The 27,608-nt window shown below is 38.9% G+C and overlaps 1 protein-coding gene across 8 annotated transcripts in view; it reads left to right on the top strand.

Annotated features, from left to right (window-relative positions):
- Positions 1 to 27,608, top strand: part of FHOD3 (formin homology 2 domain containing 3) — a 488,002-nt gene that overhangs the window by 258,893 nt on the left and 201,501 nt on the right. For all 8 annotated transcript variants that reach the window (NM_001194349.3, XM_001106633.5, XM_077974668.1 and 5 more), the window contains 1 exon segment: positions 24,702 to 24,796. In NM_001194349.3, the coding sequence (NP_001181278.2) occupies positions 24,702 to 24,796 (95 nt within the window).

The following is a 27,608-nucleotide window of genomic DNA, read 5'->3' as shown; positions in this document are numbered from 1 at the left end:
TGAAATGATCATTTTTTGTATGTTGATATAGTGAACCACATTGTTTATTTTAAAACTGTTAAACTGGAGTAAACTCTACTTGGTCATGCTGTATTTTCCTTTTAATATATTGTTGGATTTGGTTGGCTAAATTTTTTTCTTGCATCTATGTTCCTGAGAGGGATTGGTGTATAGTTTTCTTTTCTCTAATGATTTTGTTATTGTGGCAGTGCTGGTCTTATTGGATGAGTTGGGAAATATTTGCCCCTCTTCAGTTTTCTGGAAGAGTTTATGTAGAGTTGGTATTATTTCTTTAGTTTAATTAGATCCCATTTGTCAATTTTGGCTTTTGTTGCCATTGCTTTTGGTGTTTTAGTCATAAAGTCCTTGCCCATGCCTATGTCCTGAATGGTATTGCCTAGGTTTTCTTCTAGGGTTTTATAGTTTAGGGTTTTAGGTCTAACATTTAAGTCTTTAATCCATCTTGAATTACTTTTTGTATAAGATGTAAGGAAGGGATCCAGTTTCAGCTTTCTACATATGGCTAGCCAGTTTTCCCAGCACCATTTATTAAATAGGGAATCCTTTCCCCATTGCTTGTTTTTGTCAGGTATATTAGAGATCAGATGGTTGTAGATCTGTGGTATTACTTCTGAGGGCTCTGTTCTGTTCCATTGGTCTATATCTCTGTTTTGGTACCAGTACCATGCTGTTTTGGTTACTGTAGCCTTGTAGCATAGTTTGCAGTCAGGTAGTGCGATGCCTGCAGCTTTATTCTTTTGACTTAGAATTGTCTTGGCAATGCGGGCTCTTTTTTGGTTCCATATGAACTTTAAAGTAGTGTTTTCCAATTCTGTGAAGAAATTCATTGGTAGCTTGATGGGGATGGCATTGAATCTATAAATTACCTTGGGCAGTATAGCCATTTTCACGATATTGATTCTTCCTATCCATGAGCATGGAATGAATATTCTTCGATTTGTGTGTGTTCTCTTTTATTTCGTTGAGCAGTGGTTTGTAGTTCTCCTTGAAGAGGTCCTTCACATCCCTTGTAAGTTGGATTCCTAGGTATTTTATTCTTTGAAGCAGTTGTGAATGGGAGTTCACTTGTGATTTGGTTCTCTGTCTGCTATTGGTGTATAGGAATGCTTGTGATTTTTGCACATTGATTTTGTAACCTGAGACTTTGCTGAAGTTGCTTATCAGCTTAAGGAGATTTTGGGCTGAGACGATGGGGTTTTCTAAATATGCAATCATGTCATCTGCAAACAGGGACAATTTGACTTCCTGTTTTCCTAATTTAATACCCTTTATTTCTTTCTCCTGCCTGATTGCCCTGGCCAGAACTTCCAACACTACATTGAATAGGAGTGGTGAGAGAAGGCATCCCTGTCTCATGCCAGTTTTCAAAGCGAATGCTTCCAGTTTTTGCCCATTCAGTCTGATATTGGCTGTGGGTTTGTCATAAATAGCTCTTATTATTTTGAGATATGTTCTATCAGTACCTAGTTTATTGAGAGTTTTTAGCATGAAGGGCTGTTGAATTTTGTCAAAGGCCTTTTCTGCATCTATTGAGATAATCATGTGGTTTTTGTCTTTGGTTCTGTTTATATGATGGATTACATTTACTGATTTGTGTATGTTGAACAGCCTTGCATCCCAGGGATGAAGCCGACTTGATCGTGGTGGGTAAGCTTTTTGATGTGCTGCTGGATTCGGTTTGCCAGTATTTTATTGAAGATTTTTGCATCGATGTTCATCAGGGATATTGATCTAAAATTCTCTTTTTTGTTGTTGTGTCTCTACCAGGCTTTGGTATCAAGATCATGCTGGCCTCATAAAATGAATTAGGGAGGATTCCCTCTTTTTCTATTGATTGGAGTAGTTTCAGAAGGAATGGTACCAGCTCCTGTTTGTACCACTGGTAGAATTCGGCTGTGAATTTGTCTGACCCTGACTTTTTTTGGTTGGTAGGCTATTAATTATTGCCTCAATTTCAGAGCCTGTTATTGGTCTATTCAAGGATTCAACTTCTTCCTGGTTTAGTCTTGGGAGGGTGTATGTGTCCGGGAATTTATCCATTTCTTCTAGATTTTCTAGTTTATTTGCGTAGAGGTGTTTATAGTATTCTCTGATGGTAGTTTGTAGTTCTGTGGGATTGGGTTCTGCACAGAATAAGAAACTACCATCAGAGTGAAGACGCAACCTACAGAATGGGAGAAAATTTTTGCAATCTACCCATCTGACAAAGGATTAATATTCAGAATCTACAAAGAACTTAAACAAATTTACATGAAAAAATCGAACAACCCCATGAAAAAGTGGGCAAAGGATATGAACAAACACTTCTCAAAAGAAGACATTTATGCAGCCAACAAACACATGAAAAAATGCTCATCATCACTGGCCATCAGAGAAATGCTAATCAAAACCACAATGATATACCATCTCACACCAGTTAGAATGGCGATCATTAAAAAGTCAGGAAACAACAGGTGCTGGAGAAGATGTGGAGAAATAGGAACATTTTTACACTGTTGGTGGGACTGTAAACTAGTTCAACCATTGTGGAAGACAGTGTGGCGATTCCTCAAGGATCTTGAACTAGAAATACCATTTGATCCAGCCATCCCATTACTGGGTATATACCCAAAGGATTACAAATCATGCTGCTATAAAGACACATGCACACGTATGTTTATTGCTGTAGTATTCACTATAGCAGAGACTTAGAACCAACCCAAATGTCCATGAATGATAGTCTGTATTAAGAAAATGTGGCACATATACACCATGGAATACCATGCAGCCATGAAAAAGTGTGAGTTCATGTCCTTTGTAGGGACGTGGATGAAGCTGGAAACCATTCTGAGCAAACTGTCGCAAGGACAGAGAACCAAATGCTACGTGTTCTCACTCATAGGTGGGAATTGAACAATGAGAACGCTTGTACACAAGGTGGGGAACATGACACACCAAGGCCTGTCGTGGGGTGGGGGGAGTGGGGAGGGATAGCATTAGGAGATATACCTAATGTAAATGATGAGTTAACGGGTGCAGCAAACCAACATGGCACATGTATACCTATGTAACAAACCTGCACGTTGTGCACATTGTGCACATGTACCCTAGAACTTAAAGTATAATTTTAAAAACTGGTATTATTTCATCGTTGAACATTTATTATAATTCACCAATGCAGACATCTGGTCATAGCCATCCCTTTCTGGTAAAAATTTAGCTATGGATTCTATTTCTTTAATAGATGTTGGACAATTCAGGTTATCTGTTTGTTCTTGAATGAGGCTTTGTTAGTTTGTACCTCGCTAAGGAATTTAAGCATTTCATCTAAGTAGTCAAATATTTTGGCATAAAGTTCAGATTTTCTTATTTTAAATAAATCTGCAGAATCTATAGTTGTAATAATCTCATTTCTAGTATTTGTAATTTGTTTCTTCTCTTTTTATTAATCTGACTATATATATATATATATCAATTTCATCGATCTTTTCTAAGAACCAAATTGATTTTCTGTATTTTCCTTTTTTAATTTCACTGATTTCTCCTCTAATATTTGTTATTACCTGTATTTTGTGTACCATGGGATTACTTGCTCTTATTTTTCTAATTTCTTAAAGTGGAAGCTGCATTCATTGATTTGAGACCTTTGTTATAGACTTGCAGTGCTGTAAATTTCCTTCTAAGTACTTCTCTTTAGAAGCATCCCATACATTTTGATGTATTGCATTTTCATTTTATTCATTTCACAATCTTTTTAATTTCTCTTTTGGTTTGTTCTTTAACCCTGGGTTATTTAGAAGTGTGTTACTTATTATAAAAATATTTGAGGATATACCAGAGATTTTTTTATTCATTTATAACTTGATTCCTTAATTCCGTTGTGGTCAGAAAACATGCTTTATATGACTTGAATCCTTTAAATATATTGAGAGTGTTTCTGTGGGTCAGAATCTTGTCTATGAGCACTTGAGTAGAATGTACGTTCTATTGTTCTTGTGTGGAATAGCCTATAAATGTCAATTAGGTCAAGTTGATGGATAGGTTTGTTCCAGTCTTCTATATACTTATTTGCTGTCTCCTTTCTGTAATCTATGTAGATTACTCTGAAATTATTGTTGATATTTTCAACCATAATTGTAGGTTTTACTATTTCTCCTTTAGTTCTATCAATTTCTGCTTCAGGTACTTTGAAGCTTTGTTGCTATAAACAGAGCTTAAGGTTTACATTTGTCATTTCCTCTTGTCAAATTGACCCCTTTATCATTATGAAATGACATTCTTCATCTCTGGCAATATTCATTTCTCTGAAATCTATTTTGCCTGGTATTAATACAGTCATTCCGACTTTCTTTTGATTAGCATTAACATGGTATATTCTTTTTTTAATCCTTTTAATTTTAGCTGATTTTTTTCTCTTTATAGGAAAAGATCACTTTTGTAGGACTCATTTAATCGGGTCTTGGTTTTTTATCCAATCTCATTTTAAATTGGTCTGTTTAGATCATTTATATGTACTGTGACTAATGATGTGGTTAGGTTTAAACCTGTCATTTTACTGTTTGTTTGCTATTTGTCTCATCTGTACTTTGTTACATTTTCCTCTTTTTCTGCCTTTTTTTGATTATTATTTTGTAGGATTTTAAAATCTCTTTTTAGGTGTAATTCTGTTATTTTCATGGTTGTTTTAGGGTTTATAGTACAGTTGACCCTTGAACAATATGAATTTGAACTGTGAGATGTGTGGTTCACTTATACATTATTATTATTTTTTTCAGTAAATACAGTTGACCCTCCATATCAGCAGGTTCCTCGTCTCCAACCAAACTTGGATCAAAAATATAGTATTTGCTGGATATGAAACCCACGTGGAGAGAGGGTCAACTTTTTGTTCTGGGTTTAGCAGACGCAATGATGGAACTTGAGTATGCACAGATTTTGGCATCCATGGGTGGTCAGAGAACCAATCCCCCAAGAATACTGAGGCACAACCTGTTTATATCTTTAACTCTTCACAGGCTTTCTTTAGATGACGTTATACCTCTTTGTGTATAGTATAAGAAACTTATAATAAGAGTGTCATGTATTCCCTCCCAGGCTTTGTGCCTGTTGTCATACCTCTTACATTTGCAAGTGTTAAAATAATACTGTTATTTTTCTGTTTAAGTAGCCAGTGACCTTTTAAAGAGATTTTTTAAATAAGGGGAAAAAAACTCATGTATTTACCCTTGTAGTCATCTTTTCCAGTGCTTCCAATGCTCTTTATTCCTTTTTAGAGATTTGTATTTCTACCTGGTACCATTTTCCATATACCCAAATGATTTTCTTGTAGTGAAGGTTTGCTGTTGATGAATTATTTTACCTTTGTGTATCTGAAAAGGTCTTTATTTCACCTTTGTTTTTCAAATATTTTTTCACCTGGTATAAAATTCAAGGATGACAGATTTTTTTCTCCAGCGCTGTGAATATGTTGATCCATTCTCCTCTTACTTGTATTGTCTTCAGTAGGAAATTTGCTGCCACTTATATCTTTTCGTTTTGTTACATATGTGTCTATTTTCTGTTCTTTACTTCTGTATCAGTGGTTTTGATCAATTTGATTATGAGCTGAATTGATATGATTTTCTTCATGTTTCTTCTGATTGTGGTTTGTTATTCCTCTTGGATCTGTTGGTTTACAATTTTGAACAAATTTTGAGAATATTCAGCATTATATCTTCAAATATTTTTTTTTTATCACCGCCTCCATATTCTCTCCTTCAGGAAATCCAGTAACCAATATGTGCTACAGTTTACTGATGCTATTTATTTTAAAATCTTTTTTTCTTTGTTTTTATTTTGGTTTGTTTCTATTGCTACATCTTCAATTTTCTGAATCTTTTCTTCCATGTTTAATCTTCTTTTACTCTCATCCAGTGTAATTTTCATCTTAGAAATTTCACCTAAAAGTTCAATTTCGGTGTCTTTACTATCTTTCATGTACCTACTTAACTTTTCGAATATACAGAATACTTTATAATCATTATTTCAATGTTCTTGTCTGATAATTCCAATGTTTTAATCGATTATTTTTTCTCCAAACTAGTTTCATATTTTCCTACTTCTTTGCATGTGTGGTAATTTTTTATTGAATTTCACACACTGTGACTTGTACTTATTACATGCTGCTATTTTCGTATTCTTTATAAATATTTGTTACATTTGTTCTAAGGCCCAGTTACTTGTAAACACTTTGATCCTTCAAGGTATTATTTTTAAGATTCGTTAGGTGGAACCACAGAAGCATTGAATCTAGGGCTAAGTATTCGCAGTGACTTAAACAAGATCCTTCTGATTGTTGTGCCCTATGCCCCCTGAATTGTGAGATTTTCTTGTCTGGCTGGTGGGAATAGCTGTGTATGAATGCTGGGTAATTTTCTTTCCAATCCTTTTGGAAAGGTTCTTTCCCTGACTGAAATACATTCCTGCACTGAGTAGTACTCTATTGACTACCCAAAAGGAACCCTTGGTAGATTTTCAAGCTCTTTTTTCTAGGTGGTTCTGTCTTAGTCTGTTTGGGGAGTTCTATCTACTTTGCTTTCTTAGGTCTCCCAACTTGGAGGTTTGGATGAGCTATGCCAGGGTTCCGCCTCCCTGTGTGATGATATGGGAGTCTTCTCAAGGAATAGTAGTAAGCTGGGCCACTGGAGGGCTCACCTCCATTGTTTTCCAACTCCCTAGAATATAATCTGTTATTGCTTGCTGTCCAGTGTCTTGAAAAGAGTTATATTTAGTCTAGCTTTTTATATGTTCCAGGCAGAAGGGGAAATTTGATCTCTAGTCCTCTTTTGGCTAGAAGCGGAAGTCTTGCAAACATTTATATTTAAAATATATTGACAGTGTACAGTGATTTACAAAAACTATAAAGCTTTTTGATCTAATAATCCTACCTCTGGGAATATATCTTAAGTATTTCCAAAAGGGAAACAGATGTTACATACAACATTCTGTACAGCATTGTTTGTAATGAGAAATTAGAAGGAATCAATGTTTATCAAAAAGGAGAGGGGTGAAGATCAAGGCATATCTATACAGTGAAATATTAGTGGTTTATTTTAAATGATAATTTCTAAGATTTTCAATATTTAAAACGTTAATACTAAATGTATTAAAAATATATTAAAATAGCCCATGGTATGTCATCATTGGAACTTTATAAAAGTGTACACATTCTTATGGATTAAAAACTCAGAACGGGCTGCCTTCGTCTCAGCGGTGTCACTGCTGAGTCACAATGCTTCCCGCCTGCACTCACACCCACCATTCAGACCCCTGTGCTCTGCTCAGCTCTCAGTCGTGCCTCCTCTGGCAAGCTATTCTATTGTCAGCAGTGTTTTCACAGTACAGGAAGAATCACCTGGCTACAACCAACTTGGTCATCTTCACCTATTGTAATATCTTCTGTCTCCTGACCTTCTCCTTAGACCGCTGTCAACCATCACTTACTCATGGTCCTTAACAGTATCCTTGAGTTGGATTCTTTTGGGGCTTATTCAGGTTTTCAGGGCGGGATGATGTTGAAAAGCCCCAAAGGTTTCAAAGAGCAGTGTTTGATCACCTTGCTATTGAAAGATGACCCACAACTGACTACTCAGTAGTGTCGTTTGTCCTCCTAGAGTCCTCTCTGCGGCTGCTTCTCTTGGCTCCGCAGAAAAAGGAATGAGTTAAAGATGAACTGAGCAGCAGGGCCGGTGACATCAGTCCTCCTCCACTCAGAAGGAAGCTGTTAAAATAGGACAAGCTGACTTTGCCCTTTCCTCCTTTCTGAATAATAGGTTTCATTTGCATGTGATTATTGTTTACTAATTACCTACCATTCACCTGCAGCCCCCACCAATGCTACTTCTTCCATACCCCTCTGCACTACATTTTAGCATCTTGCCTGGGCAGGACACACAAGCTGTTTAAACAGAGCTGCACAGTGATTATTTTTCCCTCCTTGTGTAAGGTTTGTGCCTCCCTGAGGATGTGTCTATTTTGGTTTTCATCATTACCATATCCTGACCTGAGAGAGAGTGATGAAATCAGCTTAGATAGAGCCCGTGGCCTTAAGTGATTGCTGTTAAAATAACTTCCCTGTGCAAGTTGTATAAAAATATAGGGCCATGAGAACACATTGCTAGCGCCCCTGCCAAAGTCTGGGAAGGGGCCTGTTGGAGTGAGGGACTCTGAAGGATAAGCTTTGTTAGCACCCCGGTCCCACAGCATGAATTATGTTAACTGCCATTCTTGACCCTTCCCTTTCACTGTGGCAGGTGTCCACCGGGAAAGACAGTGGCAGCAAGCTGAAAGAGGCATACTTTTGGAAGGTGTATTATTTCTAGGGTCCTTAAAATCAAACTCCACATGCAGCAGACTTTTTCACCTGCTTGCTTGTCCAAATTTTCAGGAACCGTCCTTGGGCACCCAGAGTGAGTGAGTAAGTGTGTACCCCTTCTTGGGTAGATGAATTAGCATAAAAAACAGGGTTACACCTTGCCTAAGTTCGTCCTTTGACTTAGAAAGCTGCTTACTGATGCTCCTTTCTGTCTGAGGGTGGTTAGGCTGGGCCTTGCATCTAACCTGCTGGAGCCCATTCTCAAGCAAGCTTATACTAAAGCCGGAGCTTCCCCAAAACATAGTTGTGGGGCCTTGGAATGAGGACTGTTGAGGATGTTGGTAAACAGTTTCCACTGGTGGAATTTAAGTACCAGAGGTCAAATCACTTGTACAACATTGCTTGTTTGGCAAGAGGCAGTAGGGATGGCCTCAAATGCAAGTTTCTTTGGCTTTGGAGCCTGCACTTGCCACCACTTGCCTGGCCTACCTCGCATGTCTTCCCTTCAGAGCTCTTGTGGAGTAACGGGTCTGATCATTCTCCATTCCTGACCATTGCAGTGCTCTGTCCGTTTGGCTGAGGTGATTCCTGCCAAATGGGCTTAGCGGAGTGCCTGGTGCTTAACAAATGCTGCAACTGTTTGCATGAGTGGGTGTGTATGTCAGTCTTTAGAAAAGCTAAGAGAGTTTGGGCCAAATGGAGGCTAACACCTCTCATAGATCGCCACAGTTTGGGTTGAAAGATTGGAGAGAGGCCTGCAGCACAGCCTTGCAATAGTTATTCATTAACACTTTCTTTCATAGCTTTGTGTGTGTGTGTGAAGAGCAGCTGTTTCTTCGTTTTTGTTTGTTTGTTTAAGGAAATATTTAATTATAGTGTATAAAGCAGTGTTTGTCAACCTTCTGTTCAGAATCATCCCCCTAAGGAACCTTTTAATATATTTTTTTCTGAATCACCCCAACCCTCATGAAATTTAAATTCTGCAGACATTCTGTTTATGTATTCTGCCCCTGTGGAGGGCTGTACACATTTGTGATATCTAAGATGTTTTTGCTCCCGAGAATCAATTTTCATGTTTCTAGCTCCTATTAAGAATTGATGGTCTGAAGTATTTATTCCATTTCAGTAGCCGATAACATGAGAAATGCTTATATAATTACAGAAATGAAAACAAAATACTAGTCATTGGTTGACAGCCAGTAATCACTATTAGGATGGCAAAACAATTCTGTTCTAATGAACACGTAATTACAGCTGCTGCGGAATAGCTATGAAATAAATGGAATCTAATGTGTTGGCCCGGGAGACAGGATGGTGACAATGAGGTCTGGGGACACTCAGCCTTGTCACATGGGTCAGCTCTGTAAGGCCAGGCTAGTCTCATACCTGTTTGTGCACAGGAAACACCTCCCAGGACTGTTAGAGCACACGTCCAGGTCAGGAGGCCTGAGGTGCATTTATGATTTTCTGCTGTGGCTATTAGGCTGCTAGTTTTTGAGAAGTAGTATTTTTGATATGGTTTCATTTTGACTTTTTTATTGTGGATATATCATAAAAACACGTTAACCATTTTTGTACAATTCAGTGACATTAAATATCTTCATAATGTTGTGCCACCGTCACCACTATTTATTTCTACTTTTTCATCCCCCCAAACAGAAATTATATACCCATTAGGCAATAGCTCCTCAATCTTCCTTACGCCCACTCCATGTTTGTTCTTTGTACACTATCAATTTAGAACTGACAGAGATGATTGAGTGTGATCACAATAGGAAGATTTCTGGTTCTTTGACCATTATGCTTGTGTTGGTATTGTTCTAGGCCATAAAGTACACAAAACCAATATGATTAAAAATACATTGGGCAGGCTTGTAATACTTCCCAAGAATTTAGATTTTGCTAAATGGTAGGCAAGTGACTACTACTATACTGTTTATTTTATTTTATTTTATTTGACTTTATTTTATTTATTTTATTTTATTTTTTGAGATGGAGTCTCACTCTGTTATCCAGGCTGGAGTGCAGTGGTGCAATCTTGGCTCACTGCAACCTCCGCCCCCCGGATTCAAGCGATTCTCCTGCCTCAGCCTCCCAAGTAGCTGAGATTACAGGCACCCACCATCACTCCTGGCTAATTTTTGTATTGTTCGTAGAGACAGGGTTTCACCGTGTTGGCCAGTCTGGTCTTGAACTCCTGACCTCAGATGATCCACCTGCCTTGGCCTCCGAAAGTGCTGGGATTACAGATGTGAGCCACTGCACCCGGTCATGACTACTACACTGGATCTTCATTTTTAAAAAGTCCCATTGTAGAGGTCTATAATAAAGGAATAAAGTCCTCTGAGAAGAAAGTAAGGGACTATCTTGTTTGAAAACATTATTTACTGTGTTGCATGATATGATTTTAAAATGTTTTAAGAGTTGAAATTTTGAAACCGTGTCTATCAAACATGCAGCTGTGCAGCTTAGCAAACATGGATGACATTCAGATGCCATTTCCAGTCATTTGGAGCCTGCTGGGCTGAAGGGGACCAGTGCCTCCTACTTCTTCCCTATCCACAGTTCTCTGCCTCATTGGAGAACAGGATGTGGGAACTGAGGTTATTCTGAGTTTGCCTTTGAGCCTGGTTTTGGTGAGACACAGGTGTTGATGCTGAGCCTGCTGGGGAGAGCCATAACTCAAGCACAGCCTTTAAAGTAATAGTTTGGTTTAGCATTGAGCAGTGGCTCATATCCCTGGCTGTACAGGAGACTCACCTATGGGGCCCTGACCAACACCAGTGCCAAGTCTGTGCACATGCCCAGGTCCATCAGGTGCTGGAAGTGAGATCCAAGGGGCGGGGGGTGGGGAGGGGCAGTGGTTTAAGGCTCTGACGTGATGATTCTCCTCTGTGGCCAGGCCTGGGAACCCTGAGCCTGTCAGTCAGGGCCTGAGATGCCAGCCATCAGGTAAGCCCAGGACACAGGTTCTGTGGCATTTGCAGGGGCCCAGCAGCCAGTCCCCTCAGGTATGTGTTTCTAGACACAGAGTCTTCGTGGTTGGTGAAATTTTAGTGAGGAAGTTGAGTAAATTGAGGGGTTTTAAAGTTAAAATTCTAAGAGTGTTGAAATCCTAAATAGAGAGAAGTACAGAATTAATATGCTGCATATACTTATTGTTTTACATAACATCCAAAAACATATTTCTGATTTTTACAGAGCACTGATTTTTGAAGGGTTGTATATTAATAAGGCAGGTTTGTGGAATTATATCTGAAACCTCAGACTGCAGATAGAAATACCTAGTTGAAGCTCCCTAGTGCCAGACACTTCATATTACATAGTACCCCGCAGGGGCTTTCGAGTAATGTTACCTTGGAGCTGGGAGTTTTGGAGGTCTTTGGGTTAAACCGTTTTGTCTCTTAGATGATACCATTGAAGTCCAGAGAGGTTAATTAGCATAACAGCGTCAACAAGAACGGCCAACCATCAGCCACATGCTGTGTTAATATATCAGCATATTTCGTCCTAACCATAAGGGATCTAGGTTGGACTTGTCTTCTGTCTTATGACTGCATAAGCTACATAGTTTTTGGAAATAGGAAATGGTGGAGACATGTAAACCAGCTTCTCCATGGGTTTAAGTCCCATGAGTTTTCTTGATGTGGTACTGTCCTAGAAGCAAAAATCAGGGGAACTATTCTGGTACCTTTTATTTTCTCATGCCCTGGAAACTCATGTGTCTTCTCCCACCTATGTGTGCCCCATCCTTTAAGGTGTGTTTCTTGTCAACCTCTCCATGATCCTCCTCTGATTACTCAGGCTCATATCAGCCTCACCCTTCTCTGAATCTGGGTGTTTATGAGCTCCATTCCACTCTGCTTGGGCTTAATACTCATCTCTACACCTCGTGTCCATTGTTTCTGTCACCTGGTAAGCAGGGATGTCAGTCAGGGACAGATGCCCTAAGTGTATGTGTCCTGTGTGAGCCTTCACTAGGCCACGAGGAGCTGCTTTTTGCAGGGTCACTGGTCAAGCCCTTGTCACTGACTCAGTGTCACCCCAGGTCCCAGTGGGAAGAGCCAGAGTGAGTGTGAGCGCATGAGAGTGAATGAGACAGTCCAGCCACTGCTGACCCTGCTGCAGAGTCCATTTCTGGTTCATTCCACCTGTGGCTCTGACCTGCTTTGGAGAGGCTTCCACTGGTATTTCATTGGTTGTAAGTCTTAGAAGATCATTATAGAACAGATCATTAAAATGACTGTTTTTCTTTCCATAGAGAACCCAGAAGTCTGCCAAAAATTTTTAGAGGTTCAAAACTTTGCTAATCTGTTATACTTTCCTTCATTCCTTTGGTGTCTCCTTATCTAAAATATGGGGAACTGTAGAACAGGAAAAACTGGGAGAGGTTGAGGAGCATAGGTGTAACTGAGGCTGCTACAGCCCAGCAGTAATGAAGCCCTGTTTCTGTACAGGTGGCTGATGAGGGCTTCTTTTAAATCTTTAGCATGGGAATCTGGGATATAAACTTGGCTGCTATTGGGAAGACGAATGAATAGGCCAGAAACAAACCAGTCTTCTGTGTGCATTAGATGGGAGAAGATGCAAAGAGCTTGGCTACATAATGTCCTGCTGGGAAGGAAGGTCTATCAGAAAGAAGCACATCAATGGCAATGATTCTGTTTGGAAGGCCTGGGTGGAGGGAACAGGGGATGGGCCCTCCCTTCTTTGAGAGTTACTAAGAGTTAAGCTTGTAAGTGTTAGGGGAGACTATTAGGCCTGATTTATTTAACAACTTTTTTGGGGGCCCTTTTTTACGAAATGGTCATTCTAAGGTAGAGAGAAGGTAGTAATCTAAGACTGCTTTAGAAAAATTTGCATTGCAAATGCTGCTAAATGTCAGCAAGGGACTCAAAACTTTGACACCTTGTTGGAGCTCTTTGTGCTGATTAAATTCTTGTCTCCGGCCTAGAATTGGCAGCTTATTCTCCTTAATTTTCATGCTGTAATAGGTATTAAAAGAGTATTTCTTTGACAGTTGCCCTTGGGGAAAACTGGACCGGAGCTTGTTATTTAGGGCAGACAATTCAGTGGAAAAGAATAATAACTAGACTCCAAGGTCTTCATTTAGTTCCAAGAATGTCAACAATATCAACCTCTTTTTAATATTTACTGCAGACTCTGGTGAATCATGGAAATTAGGGGTAGACAAATCCAGTTCAGAGTTAAGAAGAGTGAATTTTAATGGTCTGATTAAAATTAATTGAAATCCCTTCTTTAAGATGAATTAACCCTTCCCAGAAGATAAGGGGTGAGTGATACTAACAGTTTTATTTTTCTCTCTGGAGATTACTTTGATTTAAAAACTCACTGCACATTTTCAGAGCTCCTCTGTTCTAATTGAAGAAAGCAGTGCCTATCTTGGTGCTTAGTGCTGGGCTCTTGGAAGAACTGATTGTACCCTACAGTTTCCCCATCTTCATTTTCAATGTGCAAATCACAGATCATTCCTCCCAAAACAAAATAAAACCCTAGTTACCACTGATATTTGCTTATAGCAGAATGTTGCCCTGTGGTAAAGTAAGTTTCTTTAATGTTTCATACCATTCACTTATTTTTTTTCTGTACTTTTGGTAGAAATAAATAGGAATTATTTCCAGTCACATTCTCAAATGGCAAAATATCTTATTGAATGGCAACAGAAAAGTATTTTCTTTATACTGCTTCTGTAAAAGAAAATCAAGTCAAGAGTGGGAGGACTGGGAAGACAGACAAGCCAAAGTACTCACACATCAGTGAGAGGAATCTCACATTTCATGGTGGAACTCTGTGGCCTCAAATATGCAAGTGGACACTTGGTTTTGAAAACCAAAGCCTTGTCTCATACATAAAAAGGGCTGGTTTATGGTAAAAGTTGTGATATATCTATAGTTATAATAATGCTTTTAAAAAATGCATTTAAAATACTTAGACCTAAACTAGATAACCCCTTTAAACAGGATTATATCTCTGTGCCCATTTATAGAATACATGCAAGCTTAATTTCACTGTCATATAGAAAAAGGAATGGATGAGGGATTGATTAAAAGATTACACAGAGCAGCAGTATTTAAGAGCTGTTTGTGCAAAAAGTCAGATGATTTTGCCAGGAAGAGATCATCTTTCAACTTCATCAATGGCATTTTTGGTATCTTTGGCTGAAGGACAGGACATGAACAAGCAGGCAAATAACTGATTTGGTATCGGATCCTTATATGTCTGCAGTGTGTAAGAAAACATGTTTAAAAAATCAAGTCTAGCTCTGTTTGTGGGATGAATGTATATTTTATTTGTAAGGACTTCTCTTAAATGTAAGGCATGTTTACCTCACTGAAAATTCATAGGTTTCGAGTTAAAGCCTTGAGATGGTAGCAAAAGGTTCAGAGACAAAGGAGCCCAGATGGTCTGGGCAACAAACTAAAGGGCCAGAGGGTTGGCTGGAGATGTAGGGGGTCCCTGGGCCCTGTCCCGAGCAAGAGGGAACCAGAAGGTGTTCCAGCTTCCGCTGACATATTTAATGCCTTGGAAAAGTCACCGGTAAGAACATCTATTATGTATTTGAAAAGGAGTGGGCATCAAAGGCGAGAGACCAGCCAGGACCCGCAGTTGCTATAGTCCAGGAGAGATCATGGAATTTGAACCTGGGGCAGTAGTGGAGAAGAAGAGAAGACCTGTCTCAGAGGAACACTTAAGGGAATTGGGTGACTCACTGAAGGTGGAGGATGAGGAAAGGGAAGGAGTCTGGAATAGCAGATTCCAAACTTTTTGGTTGGAGACCTACAGGAAAAGAACAATTATATTTATATAGAAAGAAAATAAGAACAATATTTCCCTTAATAAGTGCAATGTACTCCATTTTCTCTTCTATTTCATTTATTGAAAAATATGCATTGCTGGTCTTATTAGATTGACTTTACAACTTTGTAGTGGTATTTGAAAATGCAGGTATACAGTGAGCTCCAGTGTCTAGCCTGGGTTACTGAGTGATGTGTCTTATCATCAGGGCCCCTTAGGACCTACTGAGGTAGGTGGGGTGGGGAGTGTCTAGTGCTGAGGGGGAAGGGCAGTCAAAACCCTTCAGTCCTGCTTCCAGCAAAGCATCTGGGAGTTAGCCATTGTCTGTGAGGCTTCCTTTTAATGGTTCCTTGCAGTAAAGAGCTACCAGCTTTAAAAAGGAAGGGAAGAAGAAAAGAAAGAAGGAAAGAAGGGAGGAAGAGGTGGAGGAAGGGAAAAAGAAGAGAAAGGATTGAAAACCATGGGCTTAGCATGCTGAGACAGAATTGTGAATGGACCCTGGCCCCAGGAGTTGCTCGATCCAGGCCACCTTCCATGTTGCTGCTAGATTTCTTATTGTAAAAACAGAGCAAAGGGGAGTTTTGGTTTGGAGTAAGATGGAGTAAGTACACAGGACCCTGTCTTTCCCAATGAATTCAACTGTAAAACCTATAAAGACAACTATTCAATTGTCTTTCCAATAAATTCAAGGATAAAATATTCAGAGCAACTATTTGAAGACTCTGAAGAGTAAATCGTAGGAGGCAGATTGGGGAAGAAGACTAGAACTTGAAATATTGAACTGACAGTGCTTTTAACAATTTTCTTCTGGTATTCTCTGATCTGGACTCAAATTAGCACAAAACCCAGAAGTGGACTTGGGTGTGGACAGAGAGAATTCAAGATCTTTCTATTTCTGGCTTGAGTAGGAGGAAAACGGACTCAGTGCAGAAGCCTCACATGTTCCTCATTCTGTTATCTTGCCCCCTCTCCCCCAGATAATCCCATGGTGAGAACAGCAGGGGTCTACGGGCACCTAAAACTCTGAGGAGTGGGGTGGAAACTCACAGAAGTCTGTTTTTTCCTTCTCTGTTCTTCTGCTTGGCCACAGTTGTGGCTATAGTCATAGAAATTAAGTGGCTGAACAGGTTAAATAATGCCCCGGCTCTCCGGCTGAAGGGCTAAGAAGGGGAAGCCTCAGCTGGTGCGATGGCTCACGCCTGTAATCCCAGCACTTGGGGAGGCTGAGGCAGGTGGATAACTTGAGGTCAGGATTTGAGACCAGCCTGGCCAACCGGATAAAATCCTATCTCTACTAAAAATACAAAAAAAAAAAAAAAAAATTAGCCAGGCATGGTGGTGCTCATCTGTAATTCCAGCTACTTGGGAGGCGGAGGCACCAGAATCACTTGAACTGGGGAGGCGGAGTTTGCAGTGAACTGAGATGGCACCACTGCACTCCAGCCTGGGCGACATAGCAAGACTCTGTCTCAAAAAAAAAAAAAAAAAAAAAAAAAAGGGTGGTGGAGGGAGCCTCAGGGAACCTAAAAGTATCAGGAATATAAAGGAGAAGGAGAATCTCAGGAATGCGAAAGTTTTATGTGAACCCCTGAGCTCCACACAGACTGCATGCATGAATCTAACCCTAAACAGCATAGCAATGACTTTGAGAACTGAACAAGATAGATACTGCCCAGGCCCCAGACTGTCTACTTTGCGGTGCACATACAGAGCTGAACCAAATGGCACAGCAAGGGCTCTAAAAACTGAACTGATATTGGAACCACAGAAGACAGGTCAGAACTTGTGACTCAAACCGAACCAGGTTAATTGCCTGCTTAAACAAAAATGTCAACATTTTTCTGTAATATTTAAACAAAACCCAGAGTTTCATAACATTATTTAAAAAACATCCAGGAGGTAAGCCAAAATTACTTGGCACACAATAAACTAGGAAAATCCCAACTTGCATGGGAAAAGATAGATCACCGCCCCAGGGCCACACTGATGCAGATACCGGATTTGTCAGTTTGTAATGTAGCCATTATGAAAATGCTTCGGGAAGTAAGAGTGAACATTATTGAAATGAATAGAAAGATGGAAAGTCTCAGCAAGAAATAGAAGATATAAAGAACCCAATGGAAAATTTAGAAACAGAAGATACAATAACCAAAGTAAAAAGCTTACCAGATGGGCTCAGTAGCAGACTGGAAATCATAGACCTTAATTGAAACACATTAGTACTTATATTAAATGTGACTGGTCTAATCACAGTAATTAAAAGACAGACATTAATGAATAAATAAAACAAGACCCAACTAAATGCTGCTTACAAGAAACCCACTTTAATTATAATGCTATAGTTGAGCAAAAGGATGCAGAAAAAAAAAAACAAACCATGCAAACACTAATCAAAAGAAGGTGAAGTGACTATATTAATTATTAGAAGAAGTAGGCTTCAGAGCAAAGAAAATAATTGGAGGTAAAGCAGACATTATAATGACAAAAGAATCAGGTCACCCAGAAAAGTAGAGCTTCAGAATTCATAAAGCAAAAACAGAACTGAAATAAGAAATAGAAAACATTCTGTTGTAGTTGGAGACTTCAATACTTCTCTTTTGGTAATCAATAGAATTGACAGACTGAAAATCAGCAAGTCTATGAAGGAACTGAATGGCACCATCAACCAAATAGTTCTAATTGACATCTTTAGAAAATGCTACTCAACTACAGAGAATACATATTACTTTCAAATATGCATAAAATATTCACCAATATAAATCATATCTTGGGTCATAAAACTAAACCATAACCAATTTAAAAGAATTGATATAATGTGATTTCTGACTGGAATAAAATTAAACTGTAAATCAGTAACAGAAGGATAACATGAATATGTCCAAACTCTTAGAAATTAACACACTTCTAAATAATCCATGTGTTGAAGAGGAATTCTCAATGGAAATTAGCAAACGTTTTGTACTAAATGAAAATGAAAATACACCACATCAGATTTGTGGGATGTGGTTGAAGCAATGCATGAGGGAAATTTCTAGCATTACCTGCATATATTAGAAAAGAGGGAAATAATATAAGCACCTTCCTTAAGAAACTAGGGTAAGAAAAGTAAAATAAAACCAAATATGTAGAATGAAGAAAATAATAAAAATAGAAATTGATGAAGTTGAAAGCAGAGAAAAAATAGAGAAAATAAATGAAACAAAAAGCTGATTCTATGAAAAGAAAAATAAAGTTGACCAACAAGAATGACAAATGAAAAAAGAGAAGACATGCATTGCTAACATTAGGAATGAAAGGAGATAAAACTTCACTTAAATGAATTATAACAGAATACTACGAACAACTCTAAGCATATAAAATTGATACATTAGATGAAATGGATCAATTCCTTAAATGGATCCTTTATTTAAAAATCACAAACTACCAAAACCCACCCAAGATGAAATAATAACCTAACTAGCCCCATTACTGTAACTATTAAAGAGATCTAATTTGCAGTTAACCTTCTGAACAAAATATCTCCAGCCCCAAATGGTTTCCTGGTGAATTCCACCAAACATTTAACGATAAAATAAAACCATTTTACAAAATCTCTTCCAGAAAACAGAAGAGGAGGGAACACTTCCCAATTCATTTTATGAGGTCGGCGTTACCATGGTATGAAAACCAGACATAAAATACACAGAACAATATTTATTATGAACAAAGATGCAAAAAATCCTCAACAAATATTAGTAAATCAAATCCAGCAATATATGAAAAGAATAATATGCCATGGTCAAAAAGGATGCAAGTCTCATTCAGTATTTGAAATTCAGTTAGTGTAACATACTGCATTAATAATCTGAAGAAGAAAAACCACGATCTTATCAGTTGATGTAGAAGAAGCATTTGACAAAATTCATTCATTCATGATTTACAGAAAGCTCTTAGCAGACTAGAAATTGGAGAAACTTCCTCATCTTGATAAAAGACAATTTATAAAAACATATGTCTTACATCATAATTAATGGTAAATGATTATTAATGCTTTCTCCCTAATATTAGGAACAAGGCAAGGATGTTCACTCTCACCACTCCCATTGAATATTATACTGAAAGTCTTCACTAGTGCAATAGGGATGGGAAGAGGGATATAGATTGGGAAGGAAGAAATAAAATTGTTCTTTTTCACAGACAACATTATTGTCTATGTACAAAATTCCAGGAAATCTACAAAAACAAAACAAAAAATCAAACCCTCCTAGAATTAAGTTTAACAAAGTTGTAGGATATAAGGCCAATATCCAAATTCAACTTTGTTTCTATATACTAACAATAAACAATTAGGAATGGAAAAGTTTTTAAAACACCATTTGTAATAGCTCCGAAGAATGTGAATTACTTATAAATTTGGCAAAAAATACCATCCCAAACAAACAAACGTTGCATTTATAGTTGAAAACTATAGAACACTGATAAAAGCAATCTGCAAAGATGTATAATAAATAGACATAACAGGTTTATAGATTAGAAGATTCAGCATAGTAAAGATGTCAGTTCTCCTAGAATTTATAGATTATTTCCAGAAAGATTTTGTTGTTGTTGATTTAGACAAGCTGCTTCCAGAATTTGTATTAAAAGGCAAAAGAACAAGAATGGCTGAACCAATTTTGAAAAAGAAGAATGAATAGGAAGAATCACACTACCTGATTTTAACATTTCCTCTAAAGCTATGGTGATCCAGATTGTGTGGTATTGGCAAAGGGATGGACAGACCAATGCAACAGAAACAGACGTGTACAAACACAAACAGTTGATTTTTGGAAATAGAAAAACAAATGGCGTTATAGCAGTTGGACCTATGAAAAAAATGAACTTCAATCCACGCTTCTTTGTACAACAGTTATCTCAAATTGGATCATACCGCTACATATAAAGAGGAAAAACTATACATTTTTAGGAGAATGCATAAGAGAAAATCTTTGTGATTTCTAGTTAGGCAAGGAGTTCTTCCACCACTTCTCATGACCCACAGCTGGGTAAGGTTAGCCTGGAGAGCTTGCTCCCTGTTTTCTGTTTTTGAGAGTTGTTCAGCGTGTGCTTCTGTTCAATGGAGGCACTATTCCAACTCATTCCTCACCACACCCCTGCAAAATAGATAGTATGGCATAGCTGTGTCATTTTTGAGATGAAGAAACTAGCGCACAGAAAGATGAATAAATATACCTCTAGTGTCATAAGTTCCATGAGTGGCAGAACAGGAAATCCTCTCTTCCTAGACCTGTGGTGCCATCTACCTTTGTGTTCTGATAGACAGTCTCAGCCTCCACATCCTTCTTGAAAACACAAATCATGAATTTTCATGGCTCCTGTGACCCAGACGTGTGTTTTCAAGGCATCTGTTTTGTTCTTCTGTGTGGGTTTTATTCTCAGGCCCACGTTTAAGGTTGGTGGGTTTTTGCTGCTCATAGTGCAGTACTAACCCACATGAATCTCTTTAGCGCCATCTTGTGTCTGGAGTGGTTTACAGGCGGGATTGCTTTAGTAGCAGCGGGTAGGGTACAAAAAAGATGTAGTGGGAAAGATTTGATTACCAAAACATGAAAAATTCGTGTGATCGGACACTTGAATTCCATCAGACATGAACTTTCTAGTGACGCACCTCTTCCAGAGTCATCAGTTAATAGAATGTTGCAGGGAACAGATCAAGTCAGCTTTTAAATCTTAGTTTGCCTTCTCCCATTGTAATAGTGTCCTTGCTTCCTGGGCCCTTGGCCAGTACCAGAGGCCCTGAGCTCTTAGGGTGGAGGCCTTCTTCAGTCCCAGTTTCTCAGCCTTGGGGAGAGAGTCTTCCCTGTGGATTTACCTTCCGGAAGGCTAAAGAGTCTACCTTCTCTCTCCGTGTGTGGTTAGGCTGATTTAAAGGAAGGTGCCAAAATGAACCTCAGGATTGGCCTCTCCAGCAGCGGGACTCAGAATGGGAAAAGGACAGTGGAGCAAACTCCCCTTCCATGGAGACTTGCCAGTTTGTTTGCGAAGGGAAGAAGGGAAGACATGGGAAAAAAATTAGGGCAGAATGTGCCGAATTCTTGGAGGTCTCCCCTGAGGTAGGGGCTGCGTCTTTCTGCAGGAGGGTGCGGGATGGGGGCGGGGGTGGGTGTTGCTAAGAAAGGGTGCACTAGTAAAAAATTCTCAAGACAAAAGCATGTAGCACCTTACATTATTCAGTCTCTACTTTTCCATTACAGAAGTAACCGATGCTCATATTAGAAAACTGGGAAAATAGAAAAAATACGACACACATCCAAAGAGCATATACTCAATCACAATGGTTAATATTTTATGGATTTCCTTTTCTTCTTTGTATGCATGAAGATTTGAGTGTTATGACTGGGCACGGTGGCTTATGCCTGTAATCCCAGCACTTTGGGATTCCAAGGCTGGTGGATCACTTGGGATTCCAAGGCTGGTGGATCACTTGAGCCCAGGAGTTTGAAACCAGCTTGGATAACATAAGGAGACCCTGTCTCTATAGGAAAAAAAAAAAAAAAAATAGCTGGGTGTGGTGGCATGTGTCTGTGGTCCCAGCTACTCAGGAGGCTCAGATGGGAGGATCATTTGAGCCTGGGAGGTTAAGGCTGCAGTGAGCCACGATGGCACCACTGTTCCAGCCCGGGCGACCGAGTGAGACCTTAACTAAAAGAAGATTTGAGTGTTTTGTTTAATTATATGATGTTGCTTTTTACTTATTTAATTATGTGATGTTGCTTTTTACTTATACTTGCTTTTTACTTATTTTATGAGAAACATTTTACAAGTTAGGACATAGCTTTGGTAAATGACTGTGTATGCTGAGTTCTAGAACCATGATAGGTATTTGTGTTTTAGTTATTATTTTGGTATGTTAAATAATGCTTCAGTGAACACCTTTGCTTCCTTTTTTATTTTGTTTGTTTAAACTTGGAGCTGTTTCCTTAGAATAGGTTTCCCAAATCATGATGACTGGGGAAAGGCTTGAAGAGGATTTTAAGGTTCTTAGTATAAACACATACATGCTCTCCTACCCTGGCTGGAAGTGGGCTCTGCTACTTAGGCAGTGATGGAGATTTTGGACACATCCCTTCACTTCTCAGAGCCTCAGGTTTTTCCTCTGCCTAATGGAGGTAAAAATACCCACTGCATATGGCTCTTCTATTAATAATACCTATAAAATCCCTCCAGAGAACTTGGCACACAGTGAGCGCTAAATACATGGTAACTTTACAAAATAATTATAGCCCTAGATAGCCTTATTGCAGGTTTCTACCAGTTTGCCCTACCACTACCAATGCAGGAAGTTATTTAACCTCTCTAGTGTTTGATACATAATCACTTCTTTTTAAAATACCTTTGCCAATTTGAGTGAAAACACTACCTTATTATTTTAATTTGCATTTGTTTTATTATAGTGAGAGTGAACAATTTTGCATGCTATTATAAACAAGTTTGTTGTCTCATATAAAATGTATTTGCCTTTTTTTCTGTTGGTATTTAATATTTTACTAGCTGTACTAACTATTTTAAAAAGAAATAATTCTGTTCTTTAACATATTTGTTATAGATCCATTTATCTAGTATAATTTTATATCAAACTTTTGTAAGCTATATTCAAATGCTACATACAGATTTCTCATTAGGATGAGAAATGTGATTATAACTGTAATCTCTTTGTAATTCTGTGAATTTTTTAATTGTATCTATAATGTTACTTGCAAATTATGACAATATGTATTTCCAGCAATTTTGTATCTTATTGTTTTTCATATCTTATTAAATTTGTCTGAAATTCTATAGCAGTGTTAAATAATCCATAGGTTTAATGAGCATCATTTAAAAATTATTTTCTGATTAGTAGTAATATCTCTAGTGTGTTACCATTAAATATAATATGAATCTGTTATTTCTCAAAATATACTGCTTATTGTGTCAAGGATATGTCCAAATAATTTTTAAAATTTTTGAGTTCTTACATATTTAGGAGCATAGTTTTTCTCAGAATAACGTGGTTTTCTTTTACTTTTTCTTTCATTCTTTTGCTTTTCTTTTCTTTTTTCTTTTTTTTTTTTTTTTTTTTTATTTTTTTGAGGCAGAGTCTTGCTCTGTCACCCAGGCTGGAGTGCAGTGGCGCGATCTTGGCTCACGGCAACCTCCACCTCCTGGGTTCAAGCAATTTTCCTGCCTCAGCCTCCTGAGTATCTGGGATTACAGGTGTGCGCCACCACACCCATCTAATTTTTGTGTTTTTAGTAGAGACAAGGTTTTGCCACGTTGGTAAGGCTGGTCTTGAACTCCTCACCTCATGTGATCCACCTGCCTTGGCCTCCCGAAGTGTTGGGATTACAAGCGTGAGCCGCTGCACCTGGCCACTAACGTGGTTTTCTTATTTGATCTTCTGTTAGATAGGATGAGTTTTCTAATATTACATATATATTTGTATACTTAGAATTTGTGTATACTGTTTTGTGTTTTGCTCTTTTTAATCAACATATTTCGTGTAGAATGTTTCTTACAACCCACATATAAACTTTGTGTAATGCATAAAAAAAGTAAGAATACATCAATATTTTAAGAATGGTTATCTTTAATTTATGGGAATATGAATTATTTTCACTTTATTCTTCTGTATTTTTCTAAAATGAGCTGTCCTGTTACCAGCATAAAAAAAATGTTGTTTAGAAAAATGTCAATGCCCTGCAATTAGTTTTGGGTGAAATATGATTAGGAGGTTAGATGTGATTGAAGGAATCCTTCTTCCTTTAGGTAACTTCTGTTTGTTCATTATCTATCATTCAGATTATCTTTGTACTAATGGAGTTGAAAACCTGAGTTTAATGTTTACTTAAAAAAGCATAGCCAGTATTTTCTATTTGGAGAACAATGATAGTATGTGGTGACTATGTTTTCCTAAACTAAGAATTTAGGATTTGATATGTGAGGAATGTGTGATATCATGTATTTTCATGATACCTGATGTTTTTTACTTGAAAATCTTTAAGGGGAATTGCTCATATTTAACTACACATTTATTGCTGACCTATTGGAATAAAATTGGATTAATTCAGGATGATCCCACAGAATCTGAGACTTGCTGACCACAGACTGGGGCACTGGACAGGTTGCTTTTGGAAACTTCGTTTGCCCTTGTGGCCCCCGTGGGAGGCCACAACCCAGACACCATCTCATGAATATCTTTGTCCTGTCTGGGACTACACACAGATATAGAAACAGAAAAACATGCATTTATACATCAAGGCACACAGAAACAACAATCACTGGATTGGTGCCTTAATTGCATCTTCTAGGAGCCTGGAATAGCCCTTGTTTCCTCTAGTGTTCGACACTTTCTCTCTGAAATGAGATTTAGCTAATTTCAGAGCTCAGGAATTCTCCTCAGATTTGATCCTTAACATGCTGTGTACTTAAAGTATGAAAATCTTGATTGGTATTATGATCACTGAAGATTGTATTTCTATATAAATCTTTAATGTCTCCTTTTTCTTGTTTTCTGTAGCTTTGGGCCAGATTATGTTGTATGTGGATGGAATGAATGGAGTAATAAACCACAATGAAACCATTCAGTGGCTGTACACTCTCATTGGGTCAAAGGTAAGGGGAAGTTATGGTTGACTGTTTTGTTCAATTGTCATATCACTTGCCTTTCTTTTTTCTTTGAGTCAGTTTTGCAGAAAGAAATTTTATTCAGCTTTTTTCAAGCTATTACAGTATAAATGAGGACTACTGCTCTATAGATTTTAAGATACACTTAAATGGCAAGTAGCTCATGAAATTTTAATGCATTTCTATTTTCTCTTCTCTTAAGCTTTAATCAAGTGCCTTTGGAACCTTTGGTTTTTAATATTTAATTAAATGTTATACCATAGGGCCGGGCACGGTGGCTCACGCCTGTAATCCCAGCACTTGGCAAGGCCGAGGCGGGTGGATCACAAGGTCAGGAGATCGAAACCAGCCTAGACAACATGGTGAAACCCTGTCTCTACTAAAAGTAGAAAAATTAGCTGGGCATGGTGGTGCGCACCTGTAATCCCAGCTACTCGGGAGGCTGAGGCAGGAGGTTGCAGTGAGCTGAGATCATGCCACTGCACTCCAGCCTGGGTGATGGAGCAACACTCTGTCTCAAAAAAAAAAAAAAAAAAAAAAAAGAAAACCACATTATTCTGAGAAAAACTATGCTCCCAAATATGTAAGAACTCAAAAATTTTAAAAATTATTTGGACATATCCTTGACACAATAAGCAGTATATTTTGAGACTCTGTCTCAAAAAAAAAAGTTATACCATAGATGTAAGATCTGTGAACCACCTGTATTTCATGTTCATATGTACATATATATCGCTGTGTTGTACATATGTATATGCATATTCCTATATGGATAAAAGAATCTGGGATTACCTTTCAGCTCTAACATCAATTATAAAAGTAACCAATGTTTATTACAGATTTGCCGGGCACCAAACTAGGTCTTTTATTTTTTATTTATTGAGACAGAGTCTTACTCTGTTGCCAGACCGGAGTGCAGTAGCATGATCTCGGCTCCCTGCAACTTCCACCTCCTGAGTTCAAGCAAATCCCAGGCCTCAGTTTCCCAAGTAGGTGGGATTAAAGACATGACCCACCACCCTGGGCTCATTTTTGTGATTTTAGTAGAGACACAGTTTCACCATGTTGGCCAGTCTGGTCTTGAACTCCTGGCCTCAAATGATCCACCTGCCTCGGCCTCTCAAAGTACTGGGGTTACAGGCATGAGCCACCACATCCGGCCCATAAAACATCCTAGGTGTTTTATAAGCGTGATCTCATTTAATCTTCATGAGGCCACTATCAGGTAAGTAATATAATTCCTATTTGGTAGTTGAGGAAGCAATGCTTGATTATGAAAGCGTAGCTGGTTTCCCCATGCATTTTGGCACATCACCACCAGCCATGCCTTGGCTGCAAAGTCCCTGAGGTCTCTGGAAGTCCTGCCAAGGAAGCAGATCTACTCCATCACTTCAGGTGTGCCAAACACTGGGCAAGCCTCTGGCATGGTCTTCTCTGGGTTCTGCTGGCACGTAGAGGAGCATGTGTTAGGGACTTGACTGCAGGGGGATTTGGGAGAAGTAGTAAAAGGGACCCTGTCCTGAGCAGGTGCAGATACACCAGGGTTAAAGTGCTGTGCAGGTAGCATGTTGTGGAGATCTGAGTGGCTGTAGTGGGCAACATGGTCAGATGGAGTGGGGGATCTTGAGGGCCTGGATACAGAATTTGAACCTGACTTAAACAGGTCACAGAATCAGCATAGCTTTGTAGGGGCCCTGAAGCGCATATTGGATTAATCTATTCTCACAATGCCAATAAAGACATACTCAAGACTGGGTAATTTATAAAGGAAAGAGGTTTAATGGACTCACAGTTCCATATGGCTGGGGAGGCCTCCCAATCGTGGCGAAAGGCGGAGGAGGAGCAAAGGCACATCTTACATGGTGGCAGGCAAGAGAGTGTGTGCAGGGGAACTGCCCTTTATAAAACCATCAGATTTCATGAGACTTATTCACTGTCATGAGAACAGCATGGGAAAAACATGCCCTCATGATTCACTTACCTCCCACTGGGTCCCTCCCACGACATGTGGGAATTATTACAATTCAAGGTGAGATTTGGGTGGGTACAGAGAACCAAACCATATCACATGTGGTCTGCCCAGACTGTCCCCCATCCCTGTGTTCACTGCCCACCCCCACTAGAGTGAGCCTTTCAAGGCTGCTGTGCACAGTGCTGTGCTCTGCTGGGGAGCCCATCCCCTGGCCCTGCCCCTGGAGTCACCTGCCTCCCAAGGATTCTACTGTCCTTTGGGAGCACTCAGCCCTGATTTGATTTGGGGAGGAGCATGGTTCTAGTTTTAGGCTGTCTCTCCTTCTCAGACTTCTCAAAATCCTGGTGATTGTGTCCTTGTGTGGTGGGAAAGGCCTTTTCTCTGTGGCTGGTGTTGGCATGCAAATCCCCATGAGGTCCCACATTTGTGGGTGGCCTTCACATCTTCCCCTCAGTTTTCCTTTTTCTAGTATGTATTGATGAGAAAATTTTTCCCCATTTCATATTAGATACAGCTATGGTTTCCCTAGGAAGACTGAAAATCTTTTAAAAGAATGTTTTGGCTTTGTTTTCTATGGAAAATGGAAGTGACTCTATTTTGAAACTGATATAGGTGACCTTGGACGCTGAGTGGAATTCTGGGCCTTCTAGGTTGCTTCAGCCTGGCCAAGGGAAGATTTATATCTCATATCCTGTTTCAGTTTCTTCTCCTTTTTCCTTGCTTGTGCTGGGAACCATCCCTAACTTTCATGTTCATTTGGAACCTGCTCCCTCCCCAAGGCGCTCTAAATGGTCTCGAGGACCTAAAAGCTAGGGAGACGGGAAGAGA

The sequence above is a fragment of the Macaca mulatta genome, chromosome 18 (genome assembly GCF_049350105.2).
Source record: "Macaca mulatta isolate MMU2019108-1 chromosome 18, T2T-MMU8v2.0, whole genome shotgun sequence".
Lineage (NCBI taxonomy): Eukaryota > Metazoa > Chordata > Mammalia > Primates > Cercopithecidae > Macaca > Macaca mulatta.
Note: the sequence above shows the minus strand (reverse complement) of the source record. Positions and strands in the feature narration are given on the sequence as shown.